Below are 23,891 nucleotides of genomic sequence, written 5' to 3' on the forward strand. Positions count from 1 at the left end.
CAGTTTTGGGGGTTGGGATCACTGATGTTTTGGTGGTTGAAATTTATGGTGTGTTTCTCATCCCTTATCTGGAAAAGACAGATTCACACAGGGGCTCTCTGTAATAGTAAATCTAGTAGTCCAACACCTCACGACAGCTGAGAGGATTAAGAAGTTAGATGTAGGGGTCGAAGGGGTGGTGTAGCAGTGGGATATTTGCCTTGCACGTGGCTGACCTAGGATGCACGGCAGTTTGATCCCCTGGCATCCCATATGGTTCCCCAAGCCAGAGCGATTTCTGAGCACATAGCCAGGAGTAACCCCTGAGTGTCACTGGGTGTGACCCCAAGACAAAACAAAATAAACAAACCAAAAGAAGTAAGATGTAGGGGCCAGAAAGATAGCATAGTGATAGTAGGGTGTTTGCCTTGCATGAGGCCAACACAGGATGGATCCAGTTCAATTCCTGGCATCCTTTATGGTCCCCCGAGCCTGCCAAAAGTGATTTCTGAGTGCAGACCAGGAGTAACCCCTGAGTGCTGCCAGGGGTGACCCAAAAACCAAAAACACCCATAAACAAACAAACAAAACAAAGTAAGATGTGACCACATAAAGAAATAAATACTTTGCAGCTGTAAAAGAAGGGGAGATTATAACCCTTGGCTACAACATGAATGGAACCAAGTGAAGTGGAAGAAGTCAGTGGGCAGATGAGAAATAAATACCAGACAATCTCACTCAGAGAAAGCGGGAAAAAAAAAAAAATGAAGGAAGGGATGAGCAGTAGTAGCCAATGAGAACTCAGACTAGAGAAGTCAGAGGGAGGAAAATGTGTTCCCTGAGCCTTTTTACAAAGAACACAGCTTTTGTTGTTGTGAAATCATCTTCTGAGACCTAACTTGGAACAGCTTGTCTTCATGAGGGGATATTTTGGACTGGGGTTTTGAAAAGAGAAGAGGCCAGAAGGCTTTCAGAGAGAGAGAGAGAGAGGACCAAACTGATGGGGGAGATCTATGGCAGGGAGTTGGAGAGAGCTCTGTCATTCTGTCTGTAATTGAGGCCAGAGACAGGAAGAGGAACACAGGATATGGGGATAGGAGGCAGGTTTCATGAAACATCCCAGGAGCAGAAGGGCCTGAGCTATTCTGGGAGTCTTCAAAGGCAGATGTCTGTGGTGACTCTGCAGTAAAAAAAAAAAAAAAAAAAAAAAAAACAAAAAACACAAAAAAACCCACTAGGCAGGCAGGTGAGTGGAGCTGATTCCAACAGGGCAGTTTCTATCAGAGAGAAAGAAAAAGGCTCCTGTGCCATGGCCAAGATATCTCTGCAGAGAGGATTCATAGCCAGGTAGAAAGGAAGAGACACATTCATTGAGAGATTCATTGGCTTGAAGCTTAAATTGACTCTATAAATTTAAGAATCTGAAATGCACTATGACAGCCACTGAAACTCTTCATGTTGTGGTTACTGGGATAAGGGTAAGGGGCGAAGAGAACCTCTCCTCCCTGCTCCTCCCCTCCCTTCCCTTTCCTTTTCCTTCCCTTCCCTTCCTTTCCCTTCATCTTTTCTTTTCTGTCTTCCTTTCTTTTCTTTCTTCTTTTCCTTTCTTCTCTTTATTTTCTTCCTTATTTTTGGGCCACACATCAGAGATTACTCTTGGCTCTGTGCTCAGAAATTACTCTGGCAGGCTCAGGAAAACAAAATGGAATGCTGAAGTCCAAACTAGAAAAAGACTAATTATTGTTGAGGAAAAAAAACAGAAAAAGTCAGTTTGACTCTTTTAAGTCAGATGTGCTAAACTGGTTTCTGCCAATAAAAGTTCCAAGCATTTGATGATAATCTTATTTTGGAAAGTTGAGTTTTTTTGGATAGAATCACAGAGATTCTATGAGTAGTTAAAGAAAAAGAATAGAAATTAGAAAAAAAGAATTAAAAATTAACAGCAAGGAGAAGGGCTGGATAGATAGTACAAGCTTGCATGCATTCAACCTGGGTTCAATCAATCCCAGGCATTCCATTTGGTCCCCTGAACCAGCCCTGAGTGATTCCTGAGTGCAGGACCAGTAGTAAGCTCTGAGGATTTCAGGGTGTGGCTTCAATACCCATAATAATAACAACAATAACAACACACACACACACACACACACACACACACACACACACACACACACACACAGAGCCAGAGAGATAGTACAGTAGATCAGGTTCTTGCCTTGCAGGCAACAGACCCAGATTTGATTCCCTGAATCCCATATGGTCCCCCAAGCCAGCTAGGAGCAAGCTCTGAGCATTCCCAATTTTGGCCCAAAAACCAACAAAAAATGTAAGCGAGGTAATACAATTAGAATTTGATTTCACTTGATAGGAAAGGAAGAAAAAGCAATCGATGTTGCAAAAAAGGAAAGAAAAAACAGGCTAGGGATGGTAGAGAACCTTGGGGGACTTGGCCAGGCCTTGGGGGGCCAGCAGCTCTAGGCTGGACAGAGTGGCTCACCCTGAGACAGTGGGCAGAACTACAAACTGGAGCCAACTGAGACCCTGAGTAGGGTTGGGGCCAAGGGAATGACCCGGTAGTGAGGGGAAGGACCTGTTCACGGGGATGAATAAACCTGTTCAAGGGCGACCTGGATCTCAGTTTCTGGGGCACAGCACAAACAAGGGAAGTATATGCTGCTGTGCACAAGAGGGTAGCTTAAGAAGAGGTCAAAGGGCAGGAGGGTGTGGTCAGCAAACACACACACACACACACACACACACACACACACACACACACACACACATGTTCTATCCTGCACAGAAACTCCTAGATTGAGCCCTGGTAGTCCTCCAAAAATAAGGGATTTACCCCCTCAGTAACAGTATTGCAAATCAAGGTGCTGCCTAAAAGAAAATAAATGGCAGAGGGAAAGAGAGAAAAGTGTCTGTCAAAGAGGCAGGCTGGCGGTGAGGGAAACAGGTGACATGGGTAGCAGGAAATAAAAACTGGTGAAGGAATGGGTTTGGAACATTGTATGACTAAAACTGAATCATCAACAACAATTTTGTTTTATTTTCTGGGCCATACTCAGCAGCACTCAGGGGTATTTCTGGCTCTGGGCTCAGAAATCACTCCCGGTAGGTTCAGGGGACCATGTGGAATGCCAGGGATTGAACCCGAGTCTAACCCAGTTTGGCCGCATGCAAGGCAAACGCCCTACCGTTATCATTCCGGTCCCATCAACAACTTTTTAACTCTGCACTCACAGTCATTCAATTAAAAAAAAAAAAAACAACACAAAGGACTGGAGCAAAAGTACAGTAAATTGGATGTTTATCTTGCATGCAGCAGGCCTGGGTTCAATCTCTGGCACCCTATTTGATCCCCCAGAATCCTCCAGGAGTGATCTCTGAGCACTGGTGGACCAAAAACACCCACTCCAGACAAAATAAAACAAAGCAAAGAGACAATAACATACCCTGGAGCAGGCACTCAGGAGAAGGGGGCTGGAGATTGAACCCCAGGATTCACAATCTGCTGAGTCATCGCTCCACCATTCTGGTCTCTAAAGGAGTTTCTGAGGCCCCATCTGTGACAGCCTTCTGCAGGGGTTCTTGTTTATCTCCCTACTTTAGTACCCGATGAAGTCAATTCTGATACAAAATTCTTTATGAAGATGATGACCTGGTTCCTAACATTCTCTAGGGTTCTTAGGGCAAAATTGTTCTTCAGTGTCCTGAGTTTTCAGTTTCCAAGGAAATGATGGTGTTGAGTTTGTGAGGCAAGGAGCAGGCTCTAAGCTCTAAGTTCTAAGTTCAGTATCTCCGGGAAACTCTGGGTTTTGTGATCCATACTTCATTTCTGAGACCCTTTCTGAGATCATGCTAATGTGCCCTACATATTCCCCAGGTCTACAAGGTGAGGAAGCACCTTCTGGAGCCAGTGTTTTGTGCCATGCAAAGCCAGATCTTTGCTGTGTGAGGTACTCCTGGAAGTTTCTAGAAGGTCAGCTTGCTGGTAAGAATGATACTGCCCATCATTGTTTCTATTGCTTCTAGTTGTTTACTGAGACCATTTTTTTTTTCCATTGGTTCTAGCCTTGGTTAAGATCGCAGAGCCAGGTGTAACCCCTGAGCACCAAAAGATGTGACCCATAAACCAAAACAATAATCCTCCCCCCACCAATATTCTTGAGAGGTCGGAGCAATATGGCGTTTGCCTTGTACATGGCCAACCTGGCATCCCAGGTTGGTTGAGTTCCCCTGAGCCCACCAGGAGTAAACCGTGAGCGCCACCAGGTGTGGCCCAAAAGTAAAATCAAACCAAACCAGACCAAAAACAAAACACAAATCCCTCTTAACTCATTTCATGTTTTGGAGACAAGACCAAATCTCATTGCTCTGGTCTGTCAGGAGCAGCTGCTTTGTCTGGATTCTCTCAGGAAAGGAATTTCCCTCACCCGCAGTACCCTGTGACTGACTAGATGCCAGCCTTGAGGTCCGAGTTTAACGCCTCCAGTCCTGGGACTGAGGACAGGTTATGTTTTCCTGGCTGAGGAAACAGTGACTAAAAAACAATTTTCCTCCTCTGAGAAATCTGTCTGTACCTTGACAACTGGCCTGCTTGATTTACACCTGAAGAGGGCTCAGTGGGAATTTCAGGGAACTAATATGCAAATATAATAAACAGTAAGGACAGCATGCCATGACAGATGGGCTCAGCAGTGGCATAGCTGTCTTGCTTTTCCTTGTGAGGCCTTGACACCACAAACCAGATGAAGGTCTTGTAGTATTTCCTCTGAATCACCTGCCCTCAAATCATCTAGGAGTGTGACCAGATGGATACAAGGCTGTTTGGGAGAACATCACTGCTTTAGGATCCCAAGGTTAATGATGCTCCTGGCCCTACAGGTTGAATATTTGATGCCTCTGGAGACAAGTTACACACAGCTTGGCCACTAACTCTTCATAGGATCTTGTGGAGATGAACCCCATGGTCATTCCTCTAGGTACTCAATGGCTAGGCTGTCATCAGGGTCTGGTATCCTTTAAGTCCAGCTCGGAGGTGCCTAGTTACTTAGTTCCAAGGAGGGGGAGCAGGACTCTTATTTTTGGCTTTTGGGTCACACCCGGTGGCGCAGAGGTTACTCCTGGCTCTACACTCAGTAATCATACCTGGATGGCCTGGAGGACCATACGGGATGCCAGAGATCAAACCCATGTCAGCAGTGTGCAAGGCAAGAGCCCTCCCCCATGCTACTATGGATCTGGCCCTCCCTTTTTTTTTTTTTTTAATCCTCAATAACTTTAATGACTCCATTGTAATTTATAACCATATCTCACCCACCAAAGGTGCACTATCCTTCCATTGAAGTCCATGGGATTCAGTAAATTCCTGTCACTTATGATGGTCGGTTATGTGTAAGCAGGACCCCTTTGGATTATTATTGGTGTCAATGAAAAGGAATCAGCCCATTCCTCCAGCCACTGCTTCAGTGTCCTACCTGAACCTACCCAAAGCTGTATCCTACAACAGCACAGGTTAATTTTCAGGTTGTTGCTGAGACTGGTGGACTCAGTTTGGGGCTGATCTACGTCTCAGGAGGCTGATTTTATGGTGGAAAGCTCCTGGCATCCTGGGCCAGACTGTGGATCAGGGAGGGTGGTTGGCACCGGGTTTTCAGCATTTCTGCTCTGCTTCCTGCCCCTAAGAACCAGGATGATAGAAAAAGCCCAGTTCCAGTGCATGTCTGGGGTCCCATTTGGTGGTTCTCTTCTCCCTGCTAGGGTTTCAGAAGCGTTGGAGACCTCATGCCCAACTGACTTTGGCACCATCAGTGTCTGGGCTGAGTTCTGACAGGTGGAGATGTCATGTGTCCTCACAGCCTGGACTGTCCCTATGAACCCCAATGGCATTGGGACCACAGAAAGCACACATTTTCAGACACACACATCTGGGAAGCCAACCTGAACCCAACAGTAGTGCTAAAGCTGCCAGTCATATAATGTGGATTCTGTCCTGACATAACTTCAAGACAAATCAATGTACTTTTCTGAGCTTTGGTTAGGCTCATTCAAGGACAGGAAAATGAAGAAACTCTCATGAGAGTGAGAGAGAGAGAGAGAGAGAGAGAGAGAGAGAGAGAGAGAGAGAGAGAGAGAGAGAGAGACAGAGACAGAGACAGAGAGAGACAGAGAGAGAGAGAGACAGAGAGAGAGACAGAGACAGAGAGAGAGACAGAGAGAGACACACACACAGACAGACACATGGGAACAATGTGATGTGTCAAAGCCAAAGACATGAAGAAATGATATCACGAGGAGAAAAGTTTAAATATGGAGGAAAAAATAACCTTTACACTCAAGTTTTGGGAAACATTTTATACTTTATAAAATCTCAGTAAGAAACCATGTAAAATGACAGAAATATCCCCCTTGCTTTAAGAGAGCCCCTCCCCACAAAAAAAAATACCCACCCCAAACAAAAACCAAAACCACACACACTGAATGTAAATTTTAATTATAAAACAAGAATATGAACAAAACATTTTTATAATCTCATTATATTTGGCAACTCATCACATCTTTGCTAAGAGACAAAATTTGATCTTAAGAAAAGTGGAATCGTAGGAAAAACTGAAGTGGGATTGTTTGCTCAGATGGGGGAATTAAAACAAGTTTAAAAAAAAGAAACCTGCAACTAGACCAGTTTCCAGCCTGAATAACTGTGTATAAAACAATGTGTCCTGAAGCCAGGCGGACAGGCGTGAACTATAATGTTCAATGTACTGCTCGTGTCATAGACAGACAAAATATTAAGCTGGGAAGAGGCAGGGGCAGAATGAAGGAATGAATGAAGGAATGAAGGAACAGAGATGGGGTTCGGCTCAGGCTGTGACTTGACCAAAACCAGAACCAGAAAGTGCCAAGGTAGTGGGGCTGGAGGGTGGGTCGGGGGAGTGGCGAGGAGAAATCCTAGATGCAAATACATCTAAAGACACGCTCAGGAGTCACAGCCGTGAGCAGAAAAGCAATGGTCCCTTTCCGGAGCTAAACTACTTCACTCGGATACATGCGGGAAGTTTCCGTGTTTCCTGCTAGGTCATACTGAGGGCCGGCCGAGTCCTGAAACATTCCAACTCATGACTGCAGCACATTTAAAAACCGCCTTTTTTTTTTTCCTTTTTCAATTAAAAAATCGAAACAAAACATAAACAGATATATAGTAAAGTTCACAGATAGGCTTTTCCTCTGTAAAATAAATAAAGTGTTCCTTGATTAGCATAGTACATAAGAGTAAAATACACCCTATTTTTACACGTTTATATATTGTACACAGAGTCCCCACAGGGGTTTGCACTGGGGGTTTGGTGTCAGGCAACCCCAGGTTTGCATGTGCAAATATACAAGCACTTTTGAGTTCTGAGACAGAGCGGACCTCGTGTGGCCTCCGGTATGTGACTTCCAGGGCCCTGCTGTGTCCTAGGAACAAACCAAGAGTCTGTGGAGCAATTCCATGGGACGGGGCAGGAAAGCTGCAGGCCCGGAGCAGCCTGGCGCAGGCACGGCCCCTCTCCGCTCCCCAGCTTGGTCTGGGCGTCGCCGTTACCGCTTGGCTTTCTTCGAGGGGGCTTCTTCCACTCTCTGCTGGCCTCGGGTGCGAGCCCCTGGAGGGCTGACTTCTCGCCTGCGTTTGGTGGGAGGGGAGAGCTGGGCCTTTGTTCTGCAGGGAGACAGTAGAGGCAGTGATGAGAGGAAGAGGAAAGCAATGATTTTGGGGGGGGGTTCCTCCCACAATGGGGTTGGGGGGCTAGGAAACCAAGAACAGAGCCAGCACTGTTTACCTAGTAGCACCTTTGTTTTCCTGAGATCTACAGAAATCTGGGGAAGTCTGGTTTTAGAAGGTTGCGGCACCTGAGTCAAAAATGCATCTGTGTGTGTGTGGGGGGGGGGGGGGATCATATCCAGCGGCGCTCAGGAGTTCTTCCTGGCTGTGTTCAGAAATCACCCCTGGCAGGCTTAGGGGATCGTATAGGATGCTGGGAATTAAACCAGGGTCTGTCCTGTGTTGGCCGCATGCAAGGCAAACGCCCTACCTCTGTGCTATCTTTCCAGCCCTGAAACATGCATTTTTAAAGTTTTTCCCATTTTTCCAAGTGTGTGCTCACTATTTTTATTTTTCTTTAAATGTTGTTACTTTTTGGTATTTGGGTCACATCCAGTGGTTCTCAGAGGTTACTCCTGGCTCTGTGCTCAGGAATCACTCCTAGCAGGCTCGGGGGACCATATGGGATGCCAAGGATGAAATATGGTCCAGACTCATTTCAGACAAAAGCCCTCCCTGCTGAGCCAACACTCTGGGCCTGTGCTTGCTGTGTGTCTTCTGTCCCAGTAGGAAGACAGGACTTGATGACACGGAATATCACGGGGACCCTCAACGAACTGAAGCATTGAGAATGAATGGATTGAGAGTCGACACAACTTTCACCTAATCTGGAGGACCACACAAGCCACGCTGATGCCCTTGCCAGTGCGCATCAAACCCCGGTAGTGGCATCGGGAACGGAAGGGCAGTCTCGCTCCTTCTAGAGAGAGGGCTGAGAGCAAGAGTTCTGCTGCCAATGCAGTGACATTCCCGGCAGCCTCCCCTCCACTGTCCTGAGCCCAGACACGGAAAGCTCCAAATAGGTCAGAGTGGGCATTAATGCCAGTCGAGGGATTTACGACGAACACGGGGGACCCACCTCTATAAGGATGGATATGGATCCAGGCCCCCTAGAACCATCTAAGGCTGCCACTAGCCTGCTCCATGGAACAGCCACGTGGGAGCTATTTGCACGGGTCACGCCCAGAACATCAATGTTTGCAGGCTAAAAGGCCACCCAAGTGGCCCACCAAGTCCTTTCTGCTCTACCTTGGGCTTGAGCGCATCCATAGGCTTTTTCAGTGCCTCCCTCCTTGGCACCTGCAGCTGTGGCCCCTGAACTTTCCTCACACAGGGCAAAGGCTGTGCTGGGAAACCCCACAACACCAAGCATCACTCATGGCCTTGCCTTGGGGTTTTCACACTCAGGTGTTTCTTTTTTGTGCTGAGGGGCTGCACCCAGCAGGGATCAGGGGTCCAGGTAGTGCTGAGGGGATTGAAGCAGGGGTGGTGGCAAGCAAGGCAAGAGCCTGAGCCCCTGTCCTCTCACCGGCCCCCAGGAAAGCATGTTCACAGATACTAAGAGAACAACAGGGAACCACAGTCTGACTCATTTACAGTCACAGGAATATAACACACACACACACACACACACACACACACACACACACACACACACGGAACCACAGTCTGACTCATTTACAGCCACAGGAATATCACACTCACACACACGCACACACACACACACACACACACACACACACACACACACACACACCACACACCACACACACGAACATTTAACAACCAGTACATCTTCCTTTGCTTGTTTTGGGCTCACACCCAGCAGAGCTCAGCAATTACTCATGCTGGAGATCGAACTTACGTTGGCCGCGTACAAGGCAAATGTCCTCCCTGCTCTACTCTACTCCACGCCAGCCCTAGGACATCTGGTTGCGCTCATTTCTTCCCACGCCGGTGCCCTGTCCACAGCCTGCGCCAGCCTGAGCGAGCACTCGGAACAGAGTCTACCTGAGGAAGCCTAAACTGGCAGCCCAGGAGGGGAAAAAAGGGTGTGGCAGGCTAGAAAGATACAGGCTTGCTTGGCTTTCTGTTGCAGGAACTTAAGTTCAGTGCCAGCCTAACACTGTGGCCCCTGTGTGAGAGTGGGACAGCGGAGACCAGGGAGAGGCAGTGCTGGAAGGACTGTCAGCTGCTAGATGCAGCCTCTCTACTCTGGGAGCAGAAGCCCCGACTCTGAGCTTACTCCCTGTCCAGTGGGATGGCGGTCACCAGCCAGGCCCAGCCTATGTGGGTCCACAGTACTGTGGTTGGTTTGTGAGCTGTGGATGAACAGAGGCCACAGCTCTGGGAGTCTTTGAGAGATACAGATCCCAGGACCCCATCTGAGACCAACAGCTGAGGCAGAAGCTGCACCTGGCCAGAGCCTCTCAGTGTGCTCAAGGCAGACCATGCAGGGCCTAACATCCAACTAGAGCACGGGCTTGGACCAGTCTCCATGGCCAGAGGTTGGCATGGTGGTGGTGGTGGTGACAGAGTCTGTCTGTGACCCGGTGGGCCGATGATGCCCGTGAGCGGCGTGCTGTGAGGGGGTGCCGGCGCACTGCCATCTCAGGCAGAAAGTGGGGGGCAGACAGAAGACACTGTGGCGCTTCGAGAGCAAGACAAGCACCGGATGTGGAGAAAGGAACCAAGCCTAGGCACTGAACGGAAATGCACCAGGAAGGAGAGAGGCTGGGCAGCAGCCGGAGTGGGGGTAAGTGTGCGAAGAAAGGTGGGGAGCAAGCCCAGAGCAGGCAGTACATGCTGCAATGGGCAGAAGATGCTAGGTGGCCTCACCGACATCCCAAATTTAGGCCTGTGGTGTCCAGGTCCCATAGCCGTGACCACACAGGCTGCAAGGTCAGGAGCTGGAGATGGTCCCCCCTATTCCTTCTGGAACAGGTTTCTACCAGGAAAACCAGCTATCCCCCACAAGCGGTGACGCAGCAAGACGAAGATGTGAAGGGGGCTCAGGAGGAAGAACATGGGACGGCACTACACCCCAAAGTCCCAGAAACAGTGAAATAGTACGGTGCTGAGCAGGACTCGAGCAGGGGTGGGGAGGGACTTACCTTCCTAATGGGGGAGATTGACTAACTTTCTCGCAGATGGACACCTTCTCTTTGGCTAATTTGTGGCGGTTTCTGGGAGAAACTGGCTCTGGGATGGATGTCGCACGCGCAGGCGGCTGGCTATGCTGCTTTCTGAAACAGATGTACAAACATGGGCCCATAGCAGTGCTGCGGACACTGGCCTCGGACCAAGAGAGGAAAGAAGTCCTTTAAGGGCGTCCCCCCCCCCCAAAAAAAAGGGTCCCCGGAAGAAGATGGGCGAAGACAGTCGAAGAAGACTTAGGAAGTGTCGTGAACACGATGAAGCCTGATGCCCACCAGAAGCGCGCTCGCGCGCGCGCGTGTGTGTGTGTGTGTGTGTGTGTGTGTGTGTGTGTGTGTGTGTGTCCCCATCCGTCCGTTTGCTGTGCATTGTCCTTAGGACGCACAACCTCAAACCTTGGCCAGACTCAAGAATGATGCCACTGTGATATGGCCGAAAGTGGGTCAGTGGACAAGACCAAATCCCTTGTCCTCTCTAGGGCGCCCCAAGGTGGCACATGGGGCAGTGGAAGCCCTGAATGTGGCCCCAAGCGGCAGCTGCACACAGATGGACTGACACCCCAAGAGACAGCCTGGGAGCTGGCAGGCAGGGAAGACCCAAGAGACGCAGGGATGAGGCTGAGGTTGGAGCACAGGAGACTCCCAATCTAAGGTGAGGTTCTCTTCCAGACCTCTTCACCCTAATGGGGTGCACATCATCCCCTTGGGCAAGACAGAAAGCCAGAGGGACAAGCAGCGGGACTGGGCAAATGCGGCAGAGAAGAAGACACTTTGGAAACCGCTCCCAGATGTCTGAGGGGAAGGAGAGGAGGCTCCCAGAGCAAAACCAAGAGCAGGAACTGGGTGCATAGTTCAGAGAAGGAAGGGGGTGTCCTGCCTGCACTTGGGGACCTGTGATCTGGGAGCCAGAGAGAAGAGAGCCCCCACCTGCTGCATTCCTAACGCACATGAGTTCTGGGGTTTGAGCACCACAGGAACCTCTGAGAGTTCCCAAAGAAGGGCCACTAGAAAGCAGACGTGAGGGCTGTGGAGACGACGGAGCCGAGCTTCTGGAACGTTCTCCTAGGTGGGCCCTACTACACAGGAGGGTGACTCCCAGGCTCTTTCAGAGGGGGCCCTGGGATTGTTGGGGGCCTTAGTAGATGGAGTCAGTCAGCAAACACTATACACCCCTCTCCCTATCCCTGTGAATTCTCTTTTAGCTCTTTTACTGATCTGGGCTGCGTCACCTGAAAAGCAAGTACAAGACTACCGGCTTCCTCACCCACTACACCATGTGTTCCTCAGGTCTTTTGCCTCTGAAATCCTATTCTCTATTTACTTTCTCTTTCTTCTTCTTCTTCTTCTTTTTTTTTTTTTGTTTTGGCCACACCCCATCGACGCTCAGGGGCTACTCCTGGCTAGCTGCTCAGAAATCTCTTCTGGCTTGGGGGGACCCATATGAGACACTGGAGGATCAAAACCAGGTCTGTCCTGCGTCAGCCCCCTGCAAGGTAAATGCTCTACTGCTGCGATATTGCTCTGGCCCCAGCCCATTCTCTATTTAAATCATGCGTTTTCAGGGGTGGAGCTTCAGTGGTTCTTGGGGCTCACTCATAGCCATAGTCGGGGAACCCTAGGAAGTGCCAGGACTCAACCCAGGTTGCCTGCGTGCAAGGCAAGTGCTTGGCTTGCTGTTACAATCTCTACAGCCTTGAAACCTGATTCTTTATGAAACCAGATCACAGCAGAGAAGACGACTGGATGCGCAAGTCCGGAGCAAGCTCAGACAGACGGATTTTAGGCCATTACACGGACACTAGACACTGCTGACATGACAGAACCATGGCAGGCCCATTTTCTCGGGTGTCCCCCTTCACCCTGGTGACGAAATGAGAATGTGTGTGAAATCACATCTACATGGACAATGCCTTCGTTTCAGGAAAAGCGACCACCAAGGCGCAGGTGGCCTTTCTCGGAGTGTATGCAAGAATCTGGGCTTGATGGGCTTAGGTGGAAGATGCGGGGCAGAAAAGTGGGACTGGCTGGCGGACAAAGGAGGTGAACTCTGGGTTTAGTTCCACCCTGACCCCCTCAAAGCCTCTCGTAAGTGGTCTCTGACAAGCAGGGGGAAGAGTTTATGAGCTTTCTCAAAAATTATGTGACCATGAACATGGTATTTTGCATTTGTTTCTAGAGTCCTCTGGAAACATCAGAAAGAATGAAAAGAGTAGCTATTATGGACAGAGATGGTGGCAGTTGGGCTCCTGCAGCTGAGACACCTTGGGGTTCACCCGCAGCCTCTCCTGGGGGGCAGGGCTGAGTAGGCCGCTGGGCCTTAGCAATGTCTGAGCCCGCCAAGCTCTTTCACTCAGCCCGACACAGCTCTGCGTGCTAAGGACCTGCGCAGGAATAATCAGTCCCAACAATAGACACCCAAAACCTGGCAAAGGGACCCTCCCAATGGCTTAAGATGGAAAACAGGCCCCAAGAAGAACAGAGAAGCCTGAGTCAGGACCTTGTGCGAGGTCAGATGACAGGGTGCAGTGGGCACTGAACATGGGAGACTGAAAGGAGGGGACAGATCCCTGGATCTTGCAGTGGAGCTGGGCTGAGGGGTGACACCCCCAACCTACACCCCTTTACCTCTGAGCCTCTGATCTGGTGCTGGAGCGTGTGGTGGCTCCTGAGGGCGAGGGCTCCTCCTCCTCCTCCTCCTCTTCATCCTCCTCCGACTCCGGGTCTTTTTTGTCCTCGGCTGTCTCAGAAACTGATTTCTGGCGCTTTCTCTCTGGCTCCGAGGATTCTGCAGACAGAGGGTAATAGAAGGGTAATCGAGGGAGATAGGATGGTGACACCCGGATGGGACGTGCTTCAAAGGGCAGACCTGGGGGTTTAGGACCTGGGACAGCAAAGGCCTCCCAAAGGCAGGAGGGAGGCCTTTGAGGGGAACCAACCCCTGTTTAATGTCACTGCAGACACACAGGGAAAAGTTTACTTAGGCGGTTCCCAGGCGGCACTCAGGAAGGATTCTCACGCGCTCAGAAGCGCGTCTGGGATGTACCAGGCCTGACATGGGATTAGCGTCGTTTCACACATATTTATGTAACACTAATCCTAGCTGGACCTCACGGGATTTTTTTTTTTAACCTCCTCCAAAGAAAAGCTTGTGAGGTGTTTGGGGGGATTTTTGAAAGGAGACAACTGTGGAATTAAGAGCTTGCTGCTCTGTGGGGCTGGAATGAAAGCGCAGCAGGGAGGACATTTGTCTTGCAAGTGTCCTGACCCAGGTTCCACACCCGAGCTCCACTGGGATGGACCCCTGGACACAGCACCAGGAGTAAGTGCTGAGCACTGCGGATGTCGTCCCCAAACAAACAAACAAAACACAGCAAAGCTCTTGCTACAAACATACCAGCATCATCGAGGATCGCAGCTGAGCGTTTGGGTTTGCGGCCTCGCCGACGTGCACTCGCCACTGTCTTTTCTTCATCGTCCTAGAAGCGAGGAGATGAAGATGGGAAGGGCGGTCAGATGGTCACTGACTCAGGCAGCTGGATCTAAAGGACACCCCTGGGCAAGACAACGGACACTTACGTTGCCTGTACTCCTTTCTTGGACGTTAGTTGCGTCTTTATTGGACTCATCTTTAAGAAAAAGCAAATCTCTGTTGACTATTTTACTGGAAGACAATTAGGTCTCAACAATCTGCTCTTGTCATGTTTGTTTTGGTGGCGCAACCTGGCGATGCTCAGGATCATTCCTAGGGGGACTCGAGGGGCTGTATGTGGTGTCGAGGATCAAACCTATGTAAAGCAAGGCCAGATCCTTCCCTGCTGCATTCTCTCTCAAGCCCGAGTCCAGTTTTTATTATTTTTAAAACTGAATCACGATGGCTTGGAGAGAAAGTACAGCAGTAGGGCATTTGCCTTGCACGCAGCCAACCAGAGATGGATCCGGATTGGATCCCCAGCATTCCATATGGCCCCCAAGCCTGACAGAAGTGATTTCTGAGCGCAGAACCAGAAGTAACCCCTGAGCACCGCTGGATGTGACCCTCCCCCGGAAAAAAGAAGAGAATCGCTGAGATACACAGTTACAAAGTTGTTCATCATTGAGTTTCAGCTACACAGTGTCCAATACCCTTGCCCAATGCATATTTCCTACCACCAATGTCCTTAGTTTCCCTCTCGCCCCCTCTCTTGCCTCTCGGTGGCAACACTTTTCTTCTCTTCCTTTTTCTGTTTTAGACACTGTAGTTTGCAGTATGGTTACTACACATCACTTTCCTTCCTCTCAGCCTCCAGTTCTCATCCAGAGTGATCATTTCCAATGCTCAATGGCATAGTCATCCTTCTCCACCCTCACTGCACTTTCCCACTCTTTGTGGCCAGCTTCCTCCATGGTCCACTTCAGTCTAGCTGATTGTCTATTAGAAGTGCTAATTACTATGTAGTTGTACAGATTATTGTCATTTTGCAGCAAGGTGTGAATTGGTTCAGTCATTGGAGACCAGCATAGCAGAACAGAATTCAAATTAGTCACTAAGAAACTCTGTGGTCTGGGTAAATGTCTCAGCTGGTGAAGCTCTGTCTCTAAGGTAAGAACTCAGGTCACAGGACCTTTAAGGTTCTGCCAGCTCCAGTGCTCTGTACCCAGAGAGAAAGAAGGCTGCTCGCATCTAGAGCAGTGGGAGCGCCAGGGCCCTCCTCATCACTGAGATCAGACAGGAGCTCAACAACTACCACGGTTCCATTTTAGAGTTATGGAAGAGGAGACTCAAATCATGGGACTGAAAAACTAACTCAGTCACCTAACTTAAAAGGAGCAACCTAGGGCCCGGAGAGATAGCACAGCGGTGTTTGCCTTGCAAGCAGCCGATCCAGGACCTAAGGTGGTTGGTTTGAATCCCGGTGTCCCATAGGGTCCCCCGTGCCTGCCAGGAGCTATTTCTGAGCAGACAGCCAGGAGTGACCCCTGAGCACTGCCGGGTGTGGCCCAAAAACAAAGAAAAAAAAAAAAAAAAAAAAAGGAGCAACCCAAGTGCTGCTGGGTGTGGCCCAAACCCTACCCCTGAAATGAAAGACTACTAATATAGTCTGGGTAATTTAAATATTAAAGTTTTCCTCCTTGAAATGAAGCAATCAATCAGCCAATACATAATATATATATTAGTATCCTGGCTCTCTCAAGGTATTATTAAAACGTCTCTCCTCTCTCTCTCTCTCTCACACACACACACACACACTCTCTCTCTCTCTCTCTCTCTCTCTCTCTCTTTAATATATCTTTAAACACCGTAATTACAAACATGATTGTAGTTGGGTTTCAGTCATAAAAAGAACACCACCTCCCTTCACCAGTACCACATTCCCACCACCAAGGTCCCCAATCCCCCTCTTCCCCTTCCCACCCCACCCCCGCCTGTACTCAAGACAGGCTTTATATTTCCCTCACTCATTGACATTGTGAGGCTAGTTCTCAGTGCAGTTATTTCTCCAGCTTCAACACACACATACTCTTACCGTTCTGAGTAACTTTCAGCTTGCCGCCGGGAGGTGACTGCTCCACCTGAACACAAACACACACAGACAACCGTCAGCTGCTGGTCGACCTAGTTCAGGCGTTCAGTGAGTCACAGGGCGGCTCTTTCTTTGGTCTATTTACAGAGCATGGCTGGGGCTTTTCTGCACTGACGAAGCCCACACCAAGCTCACTTGGACGCCTGTGGTCTGAATATACAATCTGTCCACAGGACAACGAGGGCCATGCATGGGGCAATCTCCAAATCAGCAGCTTGATCACAGGAGTGAGGTCAATCATAGACCCACAGGTGCCCGTCTTGAAATCCCCTTTTAATTTGTCCTCTTTTGTTTAGGGGCCACACCAGGTGGTGCTCCAGAGGCTGTTCCCGTGTGGTGCTACGGGGCTCAAAAAATACCAAACGTGGGACTCTTGCATGCCATAAGAAGTATTCTGGCCCTCAGAGCCATCTCTTTGGGCCCTGAGTTCAAAATTCTCTAATGCAGGAGCTGGAGGGAACTTCACACTACTTCCTCTCTATGGTGGTGCGATTGGAAGGCTGTGGGGGAAAAGTGGCAGAGCTGATGCCTGAATTCCAGTTACCTGTGTCACGACAGGGGACATGAGTTTGTTCTTCCAATAGGCATTTCAGTGAAATAAATTAGGATGGCAATTTCACGGGGTATGCTGTTCAAGGTCAAAATGAAGCATCCAAAAATGATAAAAATCTTGGAGCTGGAGCCATAGCATAGCAGGGAAGGTGTATGCCTTGCACAGTGGCTGACCTTGGTTCGAGATCTGGTGTCCCAAAAAGACCCATGAGCCTGCTAGGAGTAATTTCTGAGCTCAGAGAGAGGAGTAGCCCCTGAGAGTCACTGTGTGGCCCCCTCCCCACCCAAAAAGAGAAAGTCTCATTGAGGATTTTCTGTTCCAATAGAAATTCTCTCGGAGTAGACTTACTTGAGACTTCTATGATGAAGTCATGATCTAAAAATATGTAATTTTGTGAGTTTCTACACCTCCAATAAGAATGACCACAAAAGATAAGGCCAGACAGAATTCTGTTTATATGGTGCTAGCCATTGAAGTGTTTTTTTCCCCTCCAGATATTTAATCAATGTTTTTTTAAGCAGTGCTGCAAAAATTTTTTTATACACTTAAAAAAAAAATAAAGTAGATCAAAATACCAGATATTGCAGGGGACCCCGATCAGGTCAAAAGCAACTACTTGAAGAACTCCTGTCCTTTGGGATTACTTACAGTTATAAGGCCAGTATCTGTTTTGCTGTCTTCTTCTGAAAAACACGAAAAGAAATCTCACTCAGAAAAAGTCAGTGCGAAAACTGCTAAATATGGGAAGAAAAACATCCAAATACCTACTTGTTTTTAATGCCGACTCTACAGGGTATTTGCGAGGTCTTCCTCTCTTCCTTTTAATAATTACTGGTTGACCTTCCTAAGGAAAAAGAAAAAAAAACCCACATAAGCAAAGTAATGAAACACAAGAGCATTTCCTACAGTTTTTTGCCTTCAAACCGAAGTTTAGCTTTCCTTCCGAGGCTTCAAATCGTGGGGTGGGTTTGGAGTGAGAGTCCATCAGCTAAGGTGCTTGCCTTGACATGCAAGCAGCCTGGGTTCAATCCCTGGCATCCCGAATGGTCTCCCAAACACTGGCAGGAGTAAATCACTAGTGCAGAGCCAGAAATAACCCCTGAGCATCGCTGGGTGTGTCGTTTCCCCCCGCCCCCCAAGAAACAGGTTTCGAAGCCTTGCTTTGTCACTTTGGAAAGAAAAAAGTGCTCTTCAGCTAGCACTTCATTTGAGACAGTGGGAACTGGAGTGAGATTTTCATCTCATGGAGGCGAGAGGACAATAAAGACATGGAGGCGGGCAATGACTGAGCACATGTGGCCACGTTCGCATAAGCAGTAAAATCTGGTTCAGCCCGAGCCACTGGGTCAGTGTTTCTCAAATAGTGGGGCCGTTAATCCAGACATCACCTTTGATTAAAAAACAGCTCAAATTATTTTATATATTTTTGTTTTGCAGGTTCAAGTTTTTCTTTTTAATAAAGATACTATTTACAGTCGTGCAGGGGGCGCAGAAAATGTTTTCTTCTTCCTAGGGGGGCCTGACAGAAAATAAGTGAGAAGCACTGCACTAGGTAAACGTATATCTATGATCAATATGAATATACGAATGGAGGTGGGGGGCTGCAATTCTCCCTCAAGTGAGGCAAAGGAAACGCACCCCAAAGAAGCTGCTTCTGTCCTTGCCAGCATCACTCGGCCAATCACAACTCTGGACCTGCTGGCAACAGGCTGCCTATTCCCCTGAACCCCTTGGCTCAAACCCAGTCCTACTGGGCTTCCCCCAAATGGCTGTGGATGGAGCTCGGCCAATTCCTGCAGCCTTCTGGGCGTCAAGCAGCCTGGCCCTACCCAGTGAGAAACTGGGTCTTGGTTGCTGCAACAGGACTTCACACACCCTGCAGCAACTGCTCCCATTTCTTCCTGTCCGGCCTCTGGGGTCCACTGTTCCCCCATCTGCCCTGGCCTTCATCTTGGCTGTGCTAAGCTGGAGGTGGGAACCTGGCATGCCCTTGAGGCTCAGCTCTGGGCTCCCCCTGTCTGGTCACAACTTAAGTAGGTTCTGTAGAAATGTTTGGGTGAAACCAAGTGAAGAACACAATAAATCAAAGTGACAGTGATAAAATACACTCTAAGAAATGAGGTCCCACTGGACTGAAGAACAAAACCAACCATAAAAAGTCCTCCCAAGGTACTTGGGGATAAAAAAAAAAGGAACTGTACTGACTATCTTCTCTTTGCTTGGTTCTTTAGAGAAACAGAAAAAAAATGTACAGAGGGAAGCCATCCCATACCTCCTGAGATTTGCCGCTGTCCTCTTCATTCTGATCCGTCTTCTCTCCAGCAGCTTCACTACTGCTAGATTCATCTGCAGAAATGGAAAAGCTAAGTAGTACAGTGCACGGCTATGGGCCTGGGCTGTCTCATGCCTGTGCAAACGGTCAGGGTTATTGGCACTGTCCTCGTCATACTCTTTCTCTCTCTGTCCTCATCATGTTCTCTCTCTTTTCTTCTTCTCTTTTTTTCTCTCTCTCCTTTCTCCCTCCTCCCCTCTCTCTCACACCCACACACCCATTCACCCAGGCCTATGTCATCTGCATTGTCACAACTGATTTCTCTCTTCTCTCTCTCTCTCTGTCTGTCTCTCTCTCTCTCTCTATCTCTCTCGTTTATGCCACCTGCACTGTCCCAACCATGCCCTATCTCTCCATCTCTCACAAACACACCCACACATATCTATTTTACTTTACAGGTTGGAGTCTGGACCACTAATCAGCCACACAGTGTTGGTTTCCCGACCCCCAACTGCCTTCCTTAAGGGGTGGCATTACTCACCCTTTTCATCTGCAGCAGCGGAAGCAGCAGCGCTGCTGGTCTTTGCACTTATTGTAGATAATTCATCCAGCTCTCTAGCATTCTCTTCCTAGAAAGAAGAGGAACAAGATGAGACATTTCTTTATCCAACTTAATTTCTTTAGGATAATTTCTTTATCCTGCCTCTGCTGCTTCTTCCCAAAGTCCTCCTATGTCAAAAAGATGTTAGCCTATGAGAATAATTTTTTGGTAGATTTTTAAAAAATGTGACCACTTTTGCTGTCATTGAGACTGTGAAAAAAAGGCACTCTGAAGGCAGTAAAAACATGACATCATAGATTCTCATATATATTATATACAGCTATTATATGTAACTAGACGGTTATTTTTCCTCCTGCCACCATGAAAATCATTCTATTTTTTCCCCCATTCTGGGTTTGGTCTTTTAGAAGAAATTCCAAAGGAAAAAACTGACAGATGTTTATAATAGATTATTTGTTGCTTAGGTGCCACATCCCATGGTGCTCAGGGACCACAGAAGAAGTCAGGACTAAACTAGGGATGGATGCAACCAAGGAAGTGCTTTACCCTAATACTATACCTCTCCAGCCTGCTCCAACAGATGTTTGTGTTGGGGTAATGGAGGAGGGGCTATGGAAAAAGAATAAGACAGACGGTGCCCAAAAGAATTCCTGGGTATCCAGTTGGGACATGTTAAGAGCACTAAAACCCAACTCTTAAATTGCTCACTGTTACTTGAAAGAGCTTTAAAGACGAAACACCAAAAGTTTTATAGTAAGAAATGAATGGAAATTATAACGAATGAAAGATTTGAATAAATGCCTATCCTAGTGAAAATTCCGTGTGTGCATCTTGGCCTGTGGGAGGTACTACTCTGGTCCTCAGCACTGAAAGCAGGTCAAATACACTGCCCCAAACACCCTGGGTGTGGCCCCCAAACAAATAACAGATGAAACCAGGAGGGGAGATAAAAAGGCTCCCCTTCCATCTATCTGCTACTCTCCAAATTACTGAGTTTGTTGTCAGAATCCTTGTTCTGGAGAAAGCCAGGAGATTAATGAGGTTTTAAAAAGCCAATTTCTTTCCTGATATTTGGGATAGTGCTTGACTTTATTCTTTGTTATTTTTATTTTTTTTTTGAAAATCATAAAGCAAAATTTGTATGATTCGTGTAATTACTGATCTTTAGATTCATTATTTTTGGTTGCAGGGAGCGCAGTTGGCGCTATTCAGAACTTAATTCTGGCTCTGCACTCAGGGATCACTCTTGGTGGGGCTTGCGGAACCGTATGGAATACCATGGATGGAACCTGGGTTGGCTAACTGCGAGGCAAACGCCTTTCCTGCTCCACTAGAGCTCTGACCCCGTACTGATGTTTGTTAAGGAAGGCATAATATAGGCATGTTAATATAAAGAATAAAGTTTAAGGGCTATAAAATAGGAACTTTCTCTTTGCTGTTACTTCTAGTGTCATAGTGTATCTTCCTCCTCCCACTTATCATTAACTGTTTTCAGTCTTGGTTATTTCTCTGTTGAAATCCCTTGGTCCCTTTTGGGAACAAATACAGCTCTGTAGGCAGATGCCCAATGTATACTAGGGAGCTTAGAGGGCAGGACACACATGCAAATACTTTCCGCATGTCAGGACATGTACTGGTACAAGGCATTACCCAGGGCTGCGCTGGACCTTGGGAAGTTACCCTGTGGACAGTATGTAACTCTTAACTTCATAGTAATTATTTTACATCTCCAGTTACTCCGGTAAAGACAGACTTTAAATCACTCAGAGTGAGAAAAAAGTGATCTCCCCATTTTTGCTTACTCAAACACTTTCGGAACATGTGGAAGAAAACTTAAGGGAAAAGCAGAAACGAGGAGTTAGAGGTGTTTCAGATCAGAAAATGGTAACTTAACATTCAGAAAGAGACAAACACCCAATAGAGGTCTCTGCCAGGAAACGGAAGACTCTGGGCACAGAGCCAGAGCAGATGTAGGCATCTGTGAGCTACACCCCCAAATCTTTACAGGAAATAAAACTGTAAGAAAGAAAAGACAATGTGTGCTGTGTGGCCAGTCCTTATCAATTAATTATCTTAGGGGTGGGAGGTAAAGGAAAGGAAGAATAAAAAAGATACAATAATCACTACCACTAATTTTCACTGTTTTCATATAAACAGATCTGTAAAAAGCATGAGTATTTGGAGGAAAGCATGTAGACATCATAAGACGTCAATAAATGGCTGAGGGGTCAGACAGATGCAGAGAAGCCCTGCACGAAGCCAATTTGGGTCTGATACCCTGCACCATTAGGAATGATCCCTGAAATCAGAGCCAGGAGTAAGCCTTAAGCACCACTGGGTGTGGCCTCCAAGAAAAATAAACACATACACACACACACACCATTCCCCCCCCCCCACACACACACACCATTCCCCCCACTTCTCCCCCACTTCCTTTCTTTTTTTGTTTTGTTTTGCTTTTGGGCCACACCCAGCGGCACTCAGGAGTTACTCCTGGGTATCTGCTTAGAAATCACTCCTGGCAGGCACGGGGACCATATGGAATGCTGGGATTTGAACCACCTTCGGTCCTGGGTCAGCTGCTTGCAAGGCAAACGCCCTACCTCTGTGTATCTCCGGCCCCTCCCCTTCCTTTCTTTTATCTCCCCTCCACTCCTCTCCTTTCCTTTCTCCCTCTCCTCTCCTTCCCCCTCCACCTCTCCTCTCCCCTTCTCTTCTCTTCTTTTCTTCTTCCTTTCCTTTCTTGTTTTTGGGCCACACATCAGGGATTATTCCTGGCTCTGTGCTCAGAAATTACTCCTAGCAGGCTCAGGGAGACAAAATGGGACAAATATTGGAGTCCAAACTAGGAAAAGACTAATCATTGTGAAACAGAAAAAGTAAGTTTGACTCTTTTAAGTCAGATGTGCTAAATTAGTTTCTGCAAATAAAAGTTCCAAGCATTTGGTGATAATCTTAACTAGGAACGTTGTCCTTTTTGGCTAGAATCTTTGCGCACAGATTCTATGAGTAATTAGAGAAAAAAATTAGAAATTAGAAAAAAGTATTAAAAACCAAACAACAGGAAGGACTGGAAAGATAGTGCAAGCTTGCATGTAATCAACCAGGGTTCAATCCCAGGCATTCCATACGGTCCCTTGAACCAGCCTTGAGTGATTCAGAGTGCAGGGCCAGGAAGGAGTGAGTCCTGAGCATTTCAGGGTGTGGCTTCAATACCAATAGTAACAACAACAACAACAACAACAACAAACACACATACATACAAATGGGGCCAGAGAAATAGTACAGTAGATAGGTACTTGCCTTGCAGGCAAGAAAGCCAGATTTGATTTCCTGAATTCCACATGGTCCCCCAAGCCAGCAAGGAGTATGCTCTGAGCATTGCCAATTTTGGCTCAAAAACAGACAAGAAAATGAAAATGAGGTAATAGAATTAGGACTTGATTTCACTTGATAGGAAAGGAAGAAAAAGCAATTGATGCTGCAAAAAAGATACTAGGGGTAAACTTAGGAAAGAAAAGACAGGCTGGGGATGCTAGAGAACTCAGGGACTTGGCAAGGCCTTGAAGGGCCAGCGCTCCTGGCTGGACGGAGCGACTCACCCTGAGACAGTGGGTAGAACTACAAACTGGAGCGAACTGAGACCCAAGTAGGGTTGGGGCCAGGGGAAGGATTTTGTTCATTGGGTTGAACATATCTGTTCAGGGCGACCTTGATCTCAGTTCCTGGGGCACAGCACAGACCAGAGAAGTATGTGCTGTTTAAAGACAGGTCAAAGGGCAGGAAAGCATGCCCAGTACACAGACAGAAAAACAGACAAACAGATACACACACCCACACACGCACTGAACAAAAACCAACCTATAGTTACCTTCAAATTGTGATTTCAATTAAAATATTTAGCTTAAAATTACAAAATACAACCTTTGTTTTTGAGAGAGCCTAAAATGACCTCTTATAATAAGGTGCTGATTATTAGTTACATAGAGGGTAATCGAACAAGAAAACAAATTACAAATTATACACATTCGCATGTCAAAAAAAGGTACCTTTGAATCTTGTGGCTCAATTTCAGAAAGTGGCTTCTGTGTTTCTCTTTTGGAATCCAGAATATCTAGATTATCATCTGTAAATCAGGTTGGACAAAGTCACAATGAAATAAAAGTA

General features: G+C 47.5%; 1 protein-coding gene across 2 annotated transcripts in view; it reads right to left on the bottom strand.

The window, feature by feature from the left end:
- Positions 1-7,530: 7,530 nt before the first annotated feature.
- The window catches only part of BOD1L1 (biorientation of chromosomes in cell division 1 like 1), a 57,887-nt gene continuing 41,526 nt past the window's right edge, over positions 7,531-23,891 (bottom strand). The window contains exons 15-24 of one of the 2 annotated variants that reach the window (XM_049790058.1): positions 23,774-23,850; positions 19,704-19,791; positions 19,163-19,236; positions 17,659-17,734; positions 17,539-17,573; positions 16,281-16,326; positions 14,353-14,402; positions 14,171-14,252; positions 13,402-13,561; positions 7,531-7,678 (exon numbers count right to left, since the gene is read on the bottom strand). In XM_049790058.1, the coding sequence (XP_049646015.1) occupies positions 7,561-7,678; positions 13,402-13,561; positions 14,171-14,252; positions 14,353-14,402; positions 16,281-16,326; positions 17,539-17,573; positions 17,659-17,734; positions 19,163-19,236; positions 19,704-19,791; positions 23,774-23,850 (806 nt within the window). In that variant the 3' untranslated portion in view covers positions 7,531-7,560. Of the gene's footprint in view, positions 7,679-13,401; positions 13,562-14,170; positions 14,253-14,352; positions 14,403-16,280; positions 16,327-17,392; positions 17,574-17,658; positions 17,735-19,162; positions 19,237-19,703; positions 19,792-23,773; positions 23,851-23,891 lie in introns of those variants that run through there. The other variant, XM_049790057.1, reaches the window with a different exon arrangement.

Source organism: Suncus etruscus, chromosome 16 (assembly GCF_024139225.1).
Source record: "Suncus etruscus isolate mSunEtr1 chromosome 16, mSunEtr1.pri.cur, whole genome shotgun sequence".
NCBI lineage: Eukaryota > Metazoa > Chordata > Mammalia > Eulipotyphla > Soricidae > Suncus > Suncus etruscus.